This window comes from Megascapheus bottae, chromosome 13, assembly GCF_031878675.1.
Source record: "Megascapheus bottae isolate mThoBot1 chromosome 13, mThoBot2.hap1, whole genome shotgun sequence".
Lineage (NCBI taxonomy): Eukaryota > Metazoa > Chordata > Mammalia > Rodentia > Geomyidae > Megascapheus > Megascapheus bottae.
The window spans coordinates 53,471,892-53,490,268 of NC_143521.1; the positions used below are offsets into that span (position 1 = coordinate 53,471,892).

At 40.1% G+C, this 18,377-nt stretch overlaps 1 protein-coding gene across 1 annotated transcript in view; it reads right to left on the reverse strand.

Moving 5' to 3' along the window:
• The window catches only part of C1qtnf7 (C1q and TNF related 7), an 89,039-nt gene extending 87,173 nt beyond the window's left edge, over positions 1-1,866 (reverse strand). The window contains exon 1 of the mRNA XM_090344103.1: positions 1,629-1,866. Coding sequence (XP_090200229.1) covers positions 1,629-1,641 — 13 coding nt within the window. The 5' untranslated portion in view covers positions 1,642-1,866. The remainder of the gene's footprint in view (positions 1-1,628) is intronic.
• Between the last annotated feature and the right edge of the window lie 16,511 nt (positions 1,867-18,377).

Below are 18,377 nucleotides of genomic sequence, written 5' to 3' on the forward strand. Positions count from 1 at the left end.
TGGGCTACACCCATCCCCTGGGTGTGCTCAGGCGCCGAGCAAGCGCTGGCCATCCCTGCCTGGGATGAGGTCATGGGTGGGGCCTGGAGACCCCCTCCAGACAGGCCTAGGGTGGGCTCAGTGGACCTGGTTAATCGTCCTGTCTGTACAGCTTACCACTCCCTGCATGGATGGGAAGGGAGGCAGAAGCGCAGAGCAGGGAGCATTTGGGAAGAGAATGGTCAGGGAATGGTCAGTCACAAGGTCGCTTCCCTAACAGCCACGGATGGGGAGACGAAAGTAACAGAGCCATGTCCCTTGACCACCTTGCGATGAGCTGCCTTCTGGCTTCTGAATAATAATGTCCTTCCTCTGACCTTAGTCACAGAGGCCACAAGTGATTCAGTGGAAAGCCACTGTCATCGCCCTTATGTAAGTCGCTGTGCCTGCCCACACAGGGGAAATAAATACAAGGCAGGGGCTTTCGCATCCCCCGCGGTGGACGACCTTTGCTTCTCCCCCAAGCTCTGACCCCCTTCCTCGGAGTGTTTCTGTCCCCATGAGTTGTGCATGTGGAGGTCGCGTGGGTCCCACAGCACTCAGGCTCCATCCCACCCCCAGTTTATTTAACCTCGGCCTGCACACACATCCATGTGTGTGGAGGAATGCATGCGGGGCTCTGTTTAAAACCCTTCGCCTGCGGGAAGAAGGTTGCAGAATTTTCCCCAGTGGATAGCTTGTGTTTTGCACCTGGAGTTGTGCCTTGCAAAGAGAGAAACCCAGATACCAGAAGGCTTCTCCAGGAAACAGCAGCGATGTACCTCACATCCCCATGCTGTCCACCAAGCAAGCCATCTCTCCTATAACCAGGGTATAGGAAAGCAAGGAACTAGCTTAGGCTGCGACTTGTTCATAAGATACCACTGAGAAATCAAAGTCACCCCACCCTGGTCAGATAACAAAGCAGGGCTATCAACTGACTGCGAGTGGAAATAAGAATCTTTGAGTTCAATTGTTTTGTTGTTGTTGTTTTTTTCTCCCCTCGAAGGATGCCTGTCTGTGGCACCCTCTCATGACACTCCGAGGAAAAGTCAACAGATTTACTTTGAAAAAACAAAAACCATGAAACATTTTTATAAAAACGGGTCTGTAATAAGTCATCACCGTAAATGTGATTCAAAGAGGTTTTGGACATTAAAACCTACATGCAAGTTTTGTGGAGTCAGAAGAATCACAGTTTTAGAACTTGAATTGCATACTTTGGGCTAAGAAAACATAGGCATTCTGACCTTGGAAATAAATTTGCCCACTTCCACACAGACAAAAGGAATGTTTATCAGACTGGAGATTGTAAAGACCACCCCCCTCACATTTTCTAAGAGAAATGACCTTAAAAAAATATAGTCAGATCTCTGACAAAGATTCCTGCATGAAGGAGAATAGAAAGTAGGAAAAAGCCCCGCGGCTGAGGTTTTTTTCCAACCTCTGATTTATCATTTGTTGACATTCTTTCTACAAGGTCTCCCATTTCTTTACAAGTAGCTGTCTTAAGTTCCTCCAGTAAGTATTTTGATGAAGTCCAAACAGGAGATGAGAAAAAACAAACAAACAAACAAACAAAAAAACAAGGATGAAATTGGTAAGCTTACCTTTTCTGGGCATTGTCGGAATCAAACTTTACTCCCAAGCATGAGATTTTCTTGCTTTGGTTCTCCCATGAATTTTGAAACCATTGAAAATATTCAAAGAAGAAATATAGTTGTTATTCAAAGCTGCACCAAAACAATGCAAATAATAACCTGATGAAAAATAAAGTGCTCGTCTGAGCATGAGAATGTGTTTGAAGCCTGGAGCTCATGCTGTTGAACTCAGTTTTGCAACTGTCTTTCTGAGTTTAAACAACCTCCCACTCTTTCTCCCAGGCACTTGCCAACTTCTATAATTTAAAGCAACTGCGATCCTTCCCATAATACTCACATTTCAAAGAGCTTAATATATACACTCGTTAGGCATGAGAAACGGGCAACTGTTTTATTTCCCCCCTTCAGCGAACTCCAGACAGAGGCAAAGGAAAAGCAAAACTCTCAGGTATCTAAACAGCTCTCTTTCTCTCGTCTCCATTGCTCTACCCACCATATTATTTCAAGTTGCTTTTGCCGTTTCAAGTGATACCCAAGGGTCCAAAATGGCATTGTCTCCCTGGACGTCATAAAAGCACTTAGGAAAGTTTATACCTTTACTTAGGATACAGGAAATACTAGTTGATTTGCATCGACATATCATTTTTGTTAGCAGAACTACTTCTAGGCAACTTGTTCTTAGTGTTTGAAAAGTCTGAATAATTGTAAAGGTTTTCAGAAAATGGGGGAGTACTTTAAATGATGTTTTATGTATTGGTCATATTTAAATTTATTACATATGGGAATCATAAATTCTAAGAACACTTTCTTTGCAAATTCAATGTAGTTTAATAAGCCTGACATTTTAGCCTGTAATCAAAATAAGTCTGACATTTGGATCTGTGAATGTGTTACAGTTTTTCTTTTTGTTTCTTTTTTTCCCAGTATTTTCTTTCCGTTTTTGATCAACACTGCATACACACACACACACATACACACACACACACACACACACACAAGCATTTATAAGCTCAAATTACTGCTAACTTTTAAAGTGTTTGCACCCAAAAACAGGAATTTCAAAAATACTTTATAGTATGTCTCTAACTAAAATTTGTTCTATGCCTGCTACATGCTTACTAGTGACTAGTAATTAGTGAATGTTATCTATGTTTAAACCAATCAGCAGCTTTTGACAATTTCAGTTTTCATATATATTCTCATTATGACTAATATGTAACAGATTTCATGAAGTAAACATTTGTCAGACTATTGAATAACTATGCATTAAATCCCCTAAATGAATAGAAAATGTTTGTTTAATAGATGAACCATTTGGTAGAGAATAGAAATATTGTCCCTGCACAAACCATTAAGTAAATTCATGGCGCAAAGTTATACAAACAAATTCCAGGATAAAAACTTCATTATTGCAGAAACTATACATTATTGTTTACTGTATTATTTCAGTCACCTAGAGTAACTTTCATAATAAGTAGAAGGCTATACTCGATTAAAATAGTTTAAATGGGTGTTTGAAGAGAGGAGTGGAATCAACAGTGCTAGATAGAAGAATGAAAAGAGGAAGGCAGAAAATGCAGCCATAAAATTCAATACATATTCTACCAAATTAAGAAAATAGGAGGATGGAGTGATTCTTCTTTAAAATTTATTTTATTGTTGGGATGATGTACAGAGGGGTTAGAGTTACATTCATTAGGTAGTGGGTACATTACTTCTTGAACATTGATACCCCTTCCCATGTTTTTTTCTCCCACTTTCCCTCCCCCACCTCCTCCCACTCTTCTTGTTTTTCTCTTTCCTTCCCTTTTTCAAATACATAAGTAAGCATATATACAATAGTCCAGGTACCACATTCAGATACAATAACAACATGAGATAAAACATAAGGGGAAAAGAAGAGAAAAGAAATAGATTCACATAGTACATTAAGACCAATAATCACAAAGGTAAATCCTCTTGTTTCCATATCCTGGAGTTCATTTCGCTTAGCCTCATCCTATATGGACACATATACATAGCTTTTGAGCTATTGTGATAGTCTGTTATTAGAATTCTAAACTTATACTAATTATTACAAATGAGGGAAACCATGGAGCCTATGTTTCTTTGGGTCTGGCTTACTTCAGTTAATATGATTTTTTTTCCAAGTCTTTCCATAGGAAGGGGTGTTTCTGAGAGGGATGGGAGCTGATAAAAAGGATGACATGGGTCAAGATTCATTGTGTACATATTCTGCTTTGTTGAATGGCAATTTCTCTGTAAAACTGCTTAAAAGATAAAAATAAAATAAAAATTAAGAAATAGTTTAAAGAGGACACCTGTGGTTTTCATGGCTGCAAGCATGGAGAAAGTGACAGTATCTGCTATGCTCAGTTTTCTCCAGAGGGAGGGGGGCAGCTTCTATCACCTGATGTCTATCCTAGACCTCTCAGACCCTAAACCTACCCCCTTCCTACTTTAACATCTTAGATGTGGTTCTTCATTCTTTTTTACTTATTGCCCTTATGAGGAAAGATTAAATACAAATTTGTTCAAAAACATATTTGTATATGTATACGTCATATTATTTAAGCTCCTTTTTATGTATGAGTTTTTTTGGTAAGACCAAATTAGGAGCCACTGGGCTTGAGGGATACTTATCATAGCAGTGAGCATGACTTTCCCTGACTGACACTATGACCACCCAATGTGGAAAATTCTTTAACCCCTTAAACAACATTAAACCATTGTTCACATACACTAATTTTCCTCACTTTCCAAAGTTTAAATTAGTGGCATTACACCAATGGTGAAAATAGAAGAGAGGAAAGGAAGTTGAGACCTGAGGTTGGAAGGTGGAATTTCTGGTTTTCTAGTGGTTTTATAGGGGTGGTCATCTTGGTGGGTGTGGCACCTTGGGCAGGCAGAGTGCTCAGACACCTTGTAACTCAAGGGAAAGTAAAAACCAAGAGTGTGTAGATTGTTGCCTGAATTTGACAGGGTATTTAAAGAATGAGATAGGCACAGGAAATAAATGGCTAGATTATAAATGGAAATTATGAAAGGTAATAGGGAGAAAGGCAGATGTTAGATGGTTCAGCAAGTGCCTATCAAATTTCTTGAGGAGCTAGACACATCTATACAGTTAATAATTCTATTAATCTATTCTCAACATGTTTTTTAAGACCAAAAATCCCTCCTTCCATTGGTTGGGAACTGGATGGTAAGCTTGAGTGCAGTCACATTCCCTAATGCCATTGCCACGGTGGCTCAAGAGGAGAGTGGAGTGGTGGTGGTGGAGCTCTCGGAAGTTGTTGGGGACCGACTGTGGGATCAATGACCTTGGACCTGACCTTGGACCTACACAACGGTATACACAAGGAAGTAACTCTTATCATGATGACTTTAAGCAATGTCAATCTGTTCTTATCATGATGACTTTAAGCTATGTCAATCAGTTCTTATCATGATGACTTTAAGCAATGTTAATCCTTTCTCAATTATCCTATATGTGATTTGTTTACTATTTTGTATGAATGTAGCCTCTGGCAGTTCCCTAGTTTTAAGAAGAGTATTTAAGGTCGGAACTAAAAATAAACGACACAGTCTTAGGCAGCAGTCTGGAGCTCACAGTCTTCTTGGACTGCTGACTTGGGCTGTAGTCCTCCCGAACTCCATCTGTTTGTCTCTCTTCTATTTTTTCCTAGTCCTTGCCCCTATTTCAGGAATCCCAATCTGCGAACCCTGGTTTGCTGCCGGCTGGCCCCGGCAGGAAGTAAGAGCTAGAAGAGAAAAATGGAAAAGGGAATCTCCTTACCCCCATTACAGAACAGGGCCAAGACCCTTCTCTGCTTATGGACGGGTGGATCTTTACCAGATAAAATATCAGTAGTTACTATGTCCTTTTCTTATATATATATTTTTTGTTGGTTGTAGGGCTTGAACTCAGGGTCTAGGCGCTGTCCCTGAGCTCTTTTGCTCAAGACTAGGACTCTACCACTTAAGCCACAGTTTTGCTTCCAGTTTTTGAGTAGCAGTTGGGAGAGAAGAGTCTCATGGAGATTTTGCTGCTTGGGCTGGCCTTGAACCATGATCCTCAGGTCTCTGCCTCCTAAAGAGTGAGGATTATAGTCATGAGCCACTGGTGCCTGGCTAACTTCTCATTTTTATTCTGATTATCCTGTGTGAGTGTGTATGTGTATGTGTGTGGAAGAGAGGCAGAGATAGAGACAGAGATACACGTGCTAAAAGGTAACGTTCTCTGTTATCGTCACGGGTGACTTCTATTTCAACTCTTAGGTTAGTTCACCTACAGACCTATGACAAGAAATTCATAAAACCAGGAGGTCTTGGCCATGAGTCAAGTCCAGGTGATCCAACAGAATTAAGGATGTTTCCTCTGGAGGATGTGTTCTGTGTTCAAAAGAAGGAATGAATTGACCACCCTTGGTGGTCAAAAGGTAAACTCTGGCAGATACTTCCAGCATTTTCTAATGTCTTCATATTTGTCTACATTTCCTAGCCCATCTTGCAGGATGTTGACTTGGAGATTGATTGCTGGCCCAAAGGGATGTGAACAGGTATAATAGAGTTATTTCTGGGCCAGGGTAGCTAAGACCTGATGTGCCTCCTTCACATTCCTTCTTTCTTTTCTGTCATCAGTAAGGCAGGAAGCAAATGACTTAGAGAAGATGTACAAGGAACCACAAATCCCAAAGCATTTCTTAGCCTCTGCTATCCAGAAGATGAGAGTCATCTGACCTACATCTGACTTTACTGAATAGCATAGACATTGATATTATATTTCCTCACTGGATTGGGGAATATAGTTAGCCTGAGCCAATTGCACAGTATAATCTAGTATAATCACCTTATTCTACTGTGAGGACAGAAAAGCCACACATATGTAATGTATACAGCTTGATGAGCTTGGAAGGCACACAGCTGTGAAAACATAGTCTATGATATAACCATGTTTTCTCCTCCAAAATGTTTCCTTTTTGTCTGCCTGCCTGCCTACCTATTATTTTCTAATGAGAACACTTAATGTAAGATCTATATTCTTAGCAAAACTAGTTTATTTTGAGAGAGTCTTGAAATGTAGGGATCCCCTGTCTTAGCATTCTGAGTGCTAGAATTGCAGACATACTCCTGTAATAATGTCTATTTAGTGACTTTAATCATTTAATGTAGGTACTTTGTTGTACAGTAGACCAAGGACCTGTTCATGTTACATACTGAAATTTTTCCCTTTAATAGCTAATTTTTATTAACTACAGATCTCTATTTTCTGTTTTTGCAAAGAAAATGCAAGTGAGTGCTAGTTTGTGCATAAACTTACATAAACTTAAAGTTTGGTGTTTACGAATGGGCTGAATAATTGAAAAACTATAGGAAGATAGTAAGAGGAATAAAATCAAGACTAAATATATCCATCACCTTAAAAAAAGGTATACCTGAATTAGGAAAATCACACAGTCTATTCCTGTCAGATTTCATAAGCAACCTTCAAAGCAAAGGAGAAAGAAACGTAGAAATTCAACATTATGAGTTATTCTCCATAGCATTTGATTACTATAAACTCCACTTGCTCCACTTTGGTTTTGCCGTGTCTAGGCTGCTGTTCAGTGGACACAGAGGATGTCCCATTAACACTAGTTAACAGACCATTTCCTGAGTTTTCCCCCTCTACTAAGCCCATGTAGAATAGCTGCCTTTTTAGATTACTATGAACAGGGGAACAGAAAGCGTCTAGTTATTTCTACCCTAGATATTTAGAAGTTCTCCACTAGAAATGTGGCCTCCTTTACTCTATAAAAAATTTTTTTAAGAAAAAGGCCAAACTCTTCTCTTCTACCAGTTTGAAGCAGAAGTAACAATAGTGAACTCATCTGTTGAGCATTACTGACTACCCTTTTTTTTTTTGCCTTGAACTCTGGGCCTGGGTGCTGTCCTTGGACTTTCTCAAAGTTATAGTGCTCTACCTCTTGAGTCACAGCACCAGTTCTGGCCTTTTCTGTATTTTGAATCCATGTCTTTGTGCATGCTAGGCAAGCAGTCTTCTCCTAGGCCACACTCCCCGCCCTCACACTTTTTTTTTTGCCAGCCGTGGGCCTTGAACTCAGGGCCTGAGCACTGTCCTTGGACTTTCTCAAGGCTAGAGCTCTACCACTTGAGACACAGCACCATTTTTGTATGTATGTGGTACCAAGGAATGGAACCTGGGTCTTTGTGCTTGCTAGGCAGGCACTCTACTCACACCTTTTTAAATGCATGATATATTTTCATTCATTTAGTCTCTGAAAAGTCCTGCAAGCAGGTGTTCTAACATTCTCCTTCATGTTATAGTTAGAGGATTTGAAACACCGAGAGGCTAAGTGACTTAAGTTATGATCATAAAAATCAGTAAGAAAAAATTGATCTAGGCTGCCTAGTTTTGGCAATTTTAGCTCTTAAGTGTTGGGGAAATCATCTCTAGTCCAAATGAGGAGACTATTCTGAAACCCTATATTTTCCTTAGCACTGATTGCTGGCTGGATGTCTGAGATAAGTGCAGATTGCTTCTGAAAGATATTCTGAACAAACAGCAGGTTGTTATTCTTGGAAAGCATCACTTCCTTATCTGAATATAATTATAACTCTCGAGCATTCTTCATATATGAAACTTCATGCTCTCACGGTTAACTTCCCTTTCTTTTCCTTGGCTTGCAGGAAGCAGCCAAGTTTCATATAGTATGGTGATACCCAGATGGCTTCATCTGGATTTTATAATGAAGCCTTTGCTGAGTTCTGGCAAACATGAAGACATCAAGGAAGAGACAAAAGAAGAAACAAAACTTACCAGGAAACTCCACCATTCTTTTGAAGGAGAGAGTCAAAGTCTGCAGATTAGAAATGAATGAAATGAGCTTTATTTGAAGTAGGGAGGAAATGGAAAGCAGAATCTCATCATTAAAATAAAGGCTCTTGGGGAAAATAAATAAACAAAGAAACAAAAGTTTGATACCATAAGCAACACTATTAGGAGACAGCGGAACCTTTAAGAGATTGGGATTTCAGGACAACACGTCTTTTTTTCTTTTTTAATTCCTCTTTGTTTTCAGGCTATGAATTAAGCAGTTTGCATTCCCTACATGCTTCTCCCATGATTGCCTATCTCATTACTGCCATCACTAATGAGGCCAATCAACCATGGACTGAAACCTATAAAGCTTCATGGGCCAATATAACTTTTATTTTTGCCAGTCCTGGGGCTTGAACTTAGGGACTAGGCACTGTCGTTAAGCTTTCTGGTTCAAGGCTAGCTCTCCACCACTTGAGCCATAGCACCACTTCTGGCTTTTTATGTGTATGTGGTACTGAGGAATCAAATCCAGCGGTTCCTGTAAGCTAGGCAAGCACTCTATCACTAGGTCATATTCTCAGTCAACTTTTTTTTTAATGAGTTGATTGTCTCAAGTATTTTATAAGAAGATACTGACTGATACATTGGGAAATATAAAGGCACATTTTTTTTTTGCCAGTCCTGGGCTTGAGCTCAGGGCCTGAGCACTGTCCTTGGGTTTTCTCAAGGCTAGAGATCTACCACTTGAGCCTCAGCACCACTTCCGGCTTTTTTCTATGTATGTGGTACCGAGGAATCGAACCCGGGTCTTCATGCATGCTAGGCAAGCACTTTAACCACTAGGCCAAACTCCCGGCTGTAAAGGCACATTTTAAGTTTCTGGGTCATTAAGGTTGAAAATCAGCTTATTATTGATAGTTCACACTATTGGAAGACACCAGAAGAAATCTAATGGAGTCTATAGGATGGCAGAAAGAAGACATTGAAAGAAGACTTGAAAGTGTTTTTATTCTCTTACTGTGTTCACGGTCATCTGCACAGCTTTGGCAGATGCCTATATCACATCTGTTGAGCTATTCCCAGGAAAAAGGAGATGCAATTTCACCAGAAATTAACATTATTTTCTGAACATCAGCAAATACGTTGGCTTTATTTTCTACATATAAGAACTTTTCAAATAGCCAACGCACCATTCTGCCTTCCACTCTTCCTGCCAACTCCGTCTTCCTTTCTTCAAGTTCAATGGTTATGGCTTTTTTCAACTATGCTTTATGCAACGTGATTTCAATTAGGTTACTAACTTGGTTGGTACCCTTCCAATAAGGCAATATCCAACTGTGGGCTAACTAACTCAGAAACAGTGTGAAGAGATGATCAAGGAATCAACAGTCTGAGTTATAGCTTTGTCTCTGTTATTAGCCTGGAGAAGGCACAGCCCCATCCTTCATCTCTGAATGTGGCCCCCTGTATGTCACAACTTTCGAGGCACCCCTGGGTCCTGGACTAGGAGTTCTTTGCAAGATCTTCTTTTTGGAGTCAGTTATTTTCCATTCTGAACGAATAGGAACAATCCAGCATCTCTCTTGGCATAATTCCTCTCTGGCTGTCACTTCCTTTCAGTGAATTCTTTTCAGGTTTAATATTCCTGGAGCAGAACTATTTTCCTTCTAATCCATTCTTTCTGAATGGCTTAGTTTTGTCATTAGTGTCAGTTCTCCCAAGGGCTTAGGACTTTTAAACACATGTTATTGGTTTTACTTCCTCTCCTTTCTCCAAACATTCCATCATCTAATTCTGGATATCTTTTCTTTATTATCTCTCTAAACTTAGCATCCTAGGCACTTCGAAGTATTAAAAAATTGTGTTATCACAGTTGTTTCCCTGGAGTATTGTCTGTGAAACCATACTTTTAAATGTTCAATCAAAAGGGACATGTAGTAAAATAAAGTTGAATAATAGCAATTATATATAGAATTTACTAAGATTCAATAAATGATTCCTATCTTTAGTCTCCTCTCAAATCTAATAAACATAATAAATCTAAGTAGCTATAAACAGTAAATAGCGTCATTCTCATCAATCTCAAGGTTGCTTGGTCAGCTGTGTTGATCTTGACTGGGCTAGGCTAGGCAGTTCTGTCTTTACTCAGAGTCTGGTACATCTTCAATGTTACTGAATAAGCAACTGGCTCTGATGCGTATGTCTTATCCTCCACCAGGGTTTTGTGGACATGAAGACATGCCTTTCTAAGATTCCAAGAGAAGAGGTAGAAATATGAAAGTGGTTTTTTAATTTTTTTTTTGCCAGTCCTGGGGCCTGACCACTATCCTTGGGCTTTCTCAAGGCTAGCACTCTTACCACTTGATCCACAGCACCACTTCTAGCCTTTTCTATGTATGTGGTAGGAGGAATTAAGCCTGAGTTTTCATGCATGGTAGACAAGTACTCTTCCACTAAGCCAAATTCCTGCCCCCACTTTCTAAAACATTCTTTGCTTAGCTGGCATGGTGGCTCATGCCTGTAATCCTATCTATTCAGGAGGCTGAGATCTGAGTTTCAAGGTTCAAAGCCAACCCAGGCACAAAAGGACCTGAGACTCTTTTCTCTAATTAATCTCTAGAAAATGGAAATGGGGATTGGTTCAAGGGTAAGGGACAATGCCTAGGCTCAGGGATAGGGTGGTAGCCTTGAGCTGAAGAGCTCAGGCACAGTGTACCCAGGCAGAATTCAAGCTCCATGGGCCACAAAAAAATTCTTTGCTTGTACCAAGATTATTGTTCATTGATTGGCTCAAGCAAGTTCCATACTTAAGCTCATCGTCAATCTACTAAAATGTGAAGCCTTAGTGTGTCTTTTTGTGTGTATGTGGTTGTAACACAATACCTTATAAATCAGAGGTTTCTTTGGATCATGATTTTGGTGGCCCATACAGTATGGAACCTGTGTTTGGGTGAGAGCTCCCTGGCTAGATTGCCACATAGAGGAAAAAACAAAACAGAACAGATGAAGGAGAATTGCCAAGTACATGGTACATGCTTCCTTTATAACAAGTGAGAACGAGGGTTTGAAAGAATCCGCTTCTAAGGGTGTTATCTTTGGTAATATATTATCTTTGACTACACCCCTTCTTTTCAGAACTCCTCTAGTTGAATGTTAGCACACTGGGATAAAGCTCTCAGCACACAAACCTGTGAGGGAATATGTGCAAACCATAACTTCTGGATACAAGAAGATTTGAGAGACTGGCATCATAGATATGTTCCATCTTCTACCAGGGGGTAAAATACTCCATGTTTTCCAGAGAAGCCTGTGATGAAAGAATTCCTATTTTTAGAAACGTATTATGATACAAATATTGTGCAAAGCACATTTGGAAAGAATCAGTTCTAAGTTACTTGTATGTGAGGACAGATAGTGCATGCTTTCTCCTCAGCTCCTATCTCATCTTTAGCTTATAGAAAAGAAAAGAGGTTTGCTGGGTATAGTGGTAAACATCAGCAATCTTAGCTATTCAGAAAGCAGAGGCTGGAAGGACCAAAGCTCAGGTAAAAAGGGAGACTTTTTGTCAACAAATCAAGGTGTGTTTACTGGCACATACTTGTACTCCTAGATACATGGAGGTAGAGGTGAGAGGATCATGATCAGAGGTTGGATCCAGGCATAAACAGGAGATTTCATTAAAAAAAAATAGCCAAAGTTGGGTTGAAATGTAGCTCAGTGGAAAAGTGCTTGCCTAGCAAGTGTGACATCTTGGGTTTGATCTCCAGTACAAAAAAAAAAAAGGAAAAGACAAAAACAAAACAAAACAATACAACCAAAGCAAAACAGGGCAGGGACCATGGCTCAAATGATAACGGGATCTAGCAAGTGCAAGACCTTGAATTCAAGCCATAGTAAAACCAGAAAGGAAAAACTGAAGCAAAACAATACAGCTTTCCCTTCTCATAATTTTCTTTTCTTTCTCTAAGTTTCTTCTGACAGTGGAATTATAATTTCCTTAATCTAAAACTGAAATTCACAGGACACTGTTTCTTTTAAGGCTTAAAAGTTTGGTTCTGTGGCTTCTGTAATAGATCAGGGAAGAGACAGTCTTCCTGCTTACCTTTGTCCTTCCTGTTCTCAGGTAAGGTGGATTTTCAATTTCCTAGTTTCCCCTGTAAGTGTAAGAAAATCAATTCCTCATGCAGTGGGTACCTCTTTCTTTTCTTGTTTTAGATTTTTTTCTTTTTTGGTGTACAGAGTTGATCAAGAATGTGGTCTGTATTGGTTTTACAAACTTGGTAGTAGAAGGCTAGACAAGCCCTTTTTCAGTCTGAAAGCATAAATATTGTGCTTCAACAATATTCTCAGAGATGCCCTCCACTCCCCAAGTATGGGGTGGTCTTGATGGATACTTTTCTCAGTTATTAATAAAAGTATGACTTTATCCCTCCCTTGGCTAATTCTTGCTTGCATAGCTCTCTTGGCAGAGAATAGTCAATTCTTTCAAGCTGGAGCTCTTTATCACGTACAGGGCATTTATTACTTTCTGCTTTATGGTGCTCTTCTTCATGTGTGTGTCCTTTTCTTCTGTAACAAGGTATAATGTCTGAAAAGCTGTCCCACGTCTTGAACTTCTTTGTAGCTTTCAAATTGCCTGTAATTACTTGAATGTATGTACTGACGCAAGTAAAGGAAGCCATGTAAGGGCAAACCATTTGAAAGGTTATTTATAGCTTAAAAAAATGTAGCCAGACTTATGAAACAGATTTAAGGTATGTGTGCTTATTTTTATCCATTTTCAATCAGTAAGTGCTACTTGGGACACAATGTTAGTGTATAATAAATATTATAAAGAGCAGAGATAGGCAATGGGGAACTAAAATGATTACATTCTGATGATAGTTTCTTGCCAGAATGAAAGAGGAAATGGGAAGAAAGTCAAGAAAACATTTTGCTTGGAATTGGTCTCAGGGATGTTCAAAATCTTTGGTTCAACTTTTATTTTGCCTTCATGTATAAACTTATTCCTGATTATAGAGTGTGAATCTCTCAGTTCACAAAGGGTCAAAAGAAAATGTTATATAAACCCATAGAAGGCTAAATCTTCAAAAAATTGTTTTAGAATTCACCCAAATTTGACATAATATATTTTCATTGATAATAGTGACTCTTTTAGTTTATATCATATTTTATGGTGCAAGTTTCATAGATCAAAATATTGAACTTCATTTGGAAGAAAAGCTAATAGTCCAATAACATGAAGCATATAATAGTGCATACTTTTGAATATTATAAAGATTTATAATAATTGTAGCACGAATGTGATGAAATATGCTTGGGTAACTCCTTGTTTTTAAGTGTTAGCAGAAGATTTATTTTAGCATAACAGAAGTAGGGAGAGACTTTTAAGCAAGGGGAAGAGAGAGAGAGAGACAAGTAGATATGGAGAAAAGGAGGGAGGGAGGAATGGAGTGAAGGAGAGGGAAGAAAAGAAACCAGAGAGAAAGAAAAGTATATACATGCTGCCATGGCTGGGGTCTATATTGGAATCTTGGTTTCTGAGGTGATGGTATTGGAAGTTCTGAGAGCTGTAAGAGGTAGGGCCTCTTAGCTCATCGGGGGCATGCACTTTATTTTATTTTATTGTCAGTTGTGGGTCTTGAACTCAGGGCCTGGGTGCTGTCCCTGAGCTGTTTTGCTTGACTTTCACTCTACTCCTTGAAACACAGCACCATTCCCCACTTTCTAGTGGTTAACGGAGATAAGAGTCTCACAGACTTTTCTGCTTGCAGCTGAGTTGGAGAATCCTCGGATTGTAGCCTCCTAAGTAGCTAGGTTTACAGACATAAGCCACCAGCACCTGGCTTGGGGACATGCTCTTGATAGGAATTAAGGTGGTTCCTGTGCCTGTCCTTGATAGTTCTTAAGAGAAGTGCTTAGTAAGGGAGGAAACTGGACCCCTGCCCTTTATCTTCCTTCCAGCTTTAGCATATCATCTTCCCACCCAAATTCTACCCTTGTCAGTGAGATTCTCCAGAGCTGCTGGTGCTCTATCCTTGAACCTCCAGAACTAAGAACTAAAGAACTTTCTTTCTCCATAAGCTAGCTTTTCTCAGGTATTTATTTTTATTTTTATTTTTTGCCAGTCCTGGGCTTGAGCTCAGGGCCTGAGCACTGTCCTTGAACCTTCTCAAGCCTTGAGCACTACCACTTGAGCCACAGCACCACTTCTGGCTTTTTTCCATGTATGAGGAATCAAACTTGAGTCTTTGTGCAGGCTAGGCAAGCACTCTACCACTAGGCCAAACTCCCGGTCCTTTCTCAGATATTTTATCATTGCAATTTAAAGCAGACATACAGGCATGCTCGCCAACATTTTTTCTTTTTCTTTGTGGTCATTCTAGGGCTGCTATGGACTAATCATGTCTCATAAGCCCCTGATGGTATGATGTTTGGAGATGACATCGTGTCAAAGCATTTAGATTTAGATGAGGTTATACAGATGGGCCTTTCTGATGGTGTACTGTCTTCAGAAGAAGAAACACTAGAGATTTGGCTTCCTCTGTAAATTCATAAGGACATGGACAGGAAGCAACCATCTACCGCTCAGGATGAGAGCTCTCATTGGGGAACACAATCAGTTAGCACTCTGACATGGAGCTTTTCAGTTTTTTAGAATAGTGAGAATTAAATTCCTGTTGTTCATGCTACAGTCAATAGGTGGTTCATAGGGTGATTCTATATATTTCTTTGAGGATGGTCCATATTTCTTTCCAGGGTGACCAAACAAGCCTACATTTCTACTAACAGTGTGATAGGGCTCTCTTCTGGTGACATCCACGTCAGCATTTGTTATTTTCTTGATAATGGCTATTCTAATTGGGGTGAGGTGGAATTTCAGTGTTGTATTAAATGGAAACTTTTGTACAACTACTTAAAGATTTTTTTGAAAAAGAAAGAAAAATGCCCTAAATTATTTTCTGCAATTATTTGAGAAATCTACTCCTTTCAGTTTGCATAGCCATTTCACATCAGTGAATTTGACAATATTTGAATGCGATGCCTCTCACACATAGCTTTGGGTATTTTCAGTTCTTTGTAGAACAAATGCATTTCTTTCTTTTTAAATTGTATTTTATTGTTGAGGTAATGTATAGAGGGGTTACAGTTATATTCGTCAGGTAGTGGGTACATTACTTCTGGAACATTGATATCCCTTCTCATGATTGAACAAATGCATTTCTGATAATCATTACAAGTCTTGATATGGACTTCAAATTGATAGTTGTTTTGAATTATTACCTGTACGCTGGTCCTATTTTATATATTTATTTTGATCTGTTTCTTTATCCACACACAAACTATTTAACTCAAAATTCTAATCTTTGGTTGGTTCCAGTCACTCTGTCCTTAAAAGTTTTTTTCCTGGCTTACCTTTAGCCTCTCTTCATTAAACCTTCCATGGTCCCGAACTTAAATGCCACATGACAGTAAAAGTCTAGCCTAGAAGAAACTGAACACCAGCTTCAGTGACTATTGGTCATTAAATTATCTCCACTCTGAGCTGCCAGCATAACTCAGAGTGGAGACTGGCATCTGGTGGCCAGCTGCTCAGTCTCCACTTTAAAAAAAAAATGACTGTAAAAGCCTTCCAGATGAAATAGCGTATGCAGGTGGCATCATTTAACTTGATGACTTGACTCGCCAGGCTTCAGAAACTAGGTCCCTAAGTGTTTTCCGTGTGAGTTGTTAAAACACTGCTGAAGAAGAAGGTGGCTGACAGTAGATGGAGGGAAGTAGTCCAAAGTTGTCAGCAGGGTGGGGTCCTGGCCAGGAGGGGTACACATAGTTACCACTCCCACTTGTCCTGCAGGCATGAGGTGGGAATGTGCAGAACACTGGCAAACAAAGTTCTCCAGGCCACCTTTTCTTGGCTCAGTCTGCTGCCACCAATTTTCCTGGCTTTTGCTCAGTGATCAGAACCGGCTGTCTACCCAACCCTGTGGGCTGAGAGCTAAGCCCGGGGCCACCAGAGCTGAGGACTGTTTCCATGTGCTATTTTCCAGGTACCGTGTCCTTCCTTTGGCCAGTTCCCCTTACAGTTCCCTGCTATTTTCAGGGCAAAATCTTGAGCTGAAGAGTCACAGTGATTCTACTCCAAGCAAGGTTTGCCAAAACCTGGACTCATTGCCAGTACATGGCATTTTCAATGACAGTGGCTGACACCAGATCTAGAACCCATGCTTCTTACCTAGAACCCATGCTTCTTACCTCCAACAACATCCAGGTTTCCTCTGGGGGTACAGAGGAGGCTTTTCAAAAGAAAGGCTGGGTATTAGAGTACCATCTTTGAAGTGATCTAAAAGCCATCTGTTCAGATTCGCTACAGTAAATTGCACTCAAGCTCTTGATCAGTCATAGTCACTCTGTGTTGCCAGCTCCTTCAGTGCCCAGCTGCCATCTGATTGTTGACATGCCACTCCAGTGAGGATAGCACTAGCTGGTCTTGTGTACCAATGAATAGTCTTGTCATGCAGCAGAAAATTAATGTGTCATTCTATCAGTCTCTTGTGCTTCAGTAAAAATGAGTCTACTGGCCTAAGTTGCTTTCCTAATAATTTACAGAAGCTGGCTTCTCCATGTGTACAAGTGTTATTTGGAGGAAGAAGAGAGAGAGGAGACATATCTGACTATTAATCAGCAATCTGGGTTCCAATAACAATGATTCTGCCCACTTATCTCATACCCCATGCAGGACACCGAGTCCGAGTCTCAACTCCTCCATCTTCAGAAGGAAAGATCTGCCACTATACTTAAGCCATTTTCATAATGTAGTGAGACATCGCATGCAGTTGAAGATCATTTTTGAGTTTCTTGGTCATACATTTTAAGAGTTGACAGTGTGAATAAATTCATGATTCCAGACCCTGTAAGACAATGTTTAATGGGAAGAGTGATGTGACAGACAGATGTCACAAATGCACTTGTGCATTCACAAAGATGTCCCACCCATATCCCCCGAGCTTGTGTAACAATAATGATGTCTTCTTTGGGGATAAAGTAGACCTGCTCTGAGGAAGATGTGAACCAGTCCTTCAAGTGGAGGGCTCCATCCAGCAGTACAGGATTCTCTGTGCATCCAGGGACCTGACACATAAGCACCGTGGTTTTGCAGGCCCTGCGGAAAAGGAATGTGCACAGTATCTGAGAGCAAATAGTGAGCAAAATCATAGCTGCAAAGGAGAAAAGGCTTCATCCCTACAGTGTCAATGGAGAAAACATCTTCCAGCAACTTGAATGAACTTGAAGTTTTCCTTCTTCAGGGCAGACAAGAACCCAGTGGGGCTCTTGTGTATGCTGATTCCATACAGCTAGGACTGAATGTAGAATCTTGACAGCTCCCACCCCAGTTCTCATTTACACCCAATTCAGAGCTAGAAAACTATGAACTAATAAAGAAGTGTGACTTGTGTGCGTTTGTGGTCATTTGTTACACAGATAGCCTAAGTGAATACACCCAAGGTTTGTTAGGCTTTTGTCTCAGTAGGTATAAGAGGAACTGAAGTTCTACATTTCAAATAAGTTCTAAAATGCTGCCACTATTGGAAATCAGCGATTAAATTTTAAGTAGCAAAATAAAACAATGCATGGCAATGGAATTGGTTATTGCTATGACTTGTGTAAATGTCTAAGTTCCATGTGTTAAAGGTGTGGCTGTCAGGGAAGTAGAGAATCTGTTCATGAACCAACGAGGGGCCTCTAAGGTCATTAGTGAATGTCCTTGTAGGACCTTCACCTCCTTGTCTTCCAGTTTTGCTTCCATCTCATGAAGTGAGCCGTTTGTTCTGTCAAGCATCCCTCTATTCTGATGATCTTGCCATAGTCCCAAAGCCATGAGGACACCAGATCGTGGACTAAGGCTTCCCAAACCGGAAGTCAAAATTAATCTG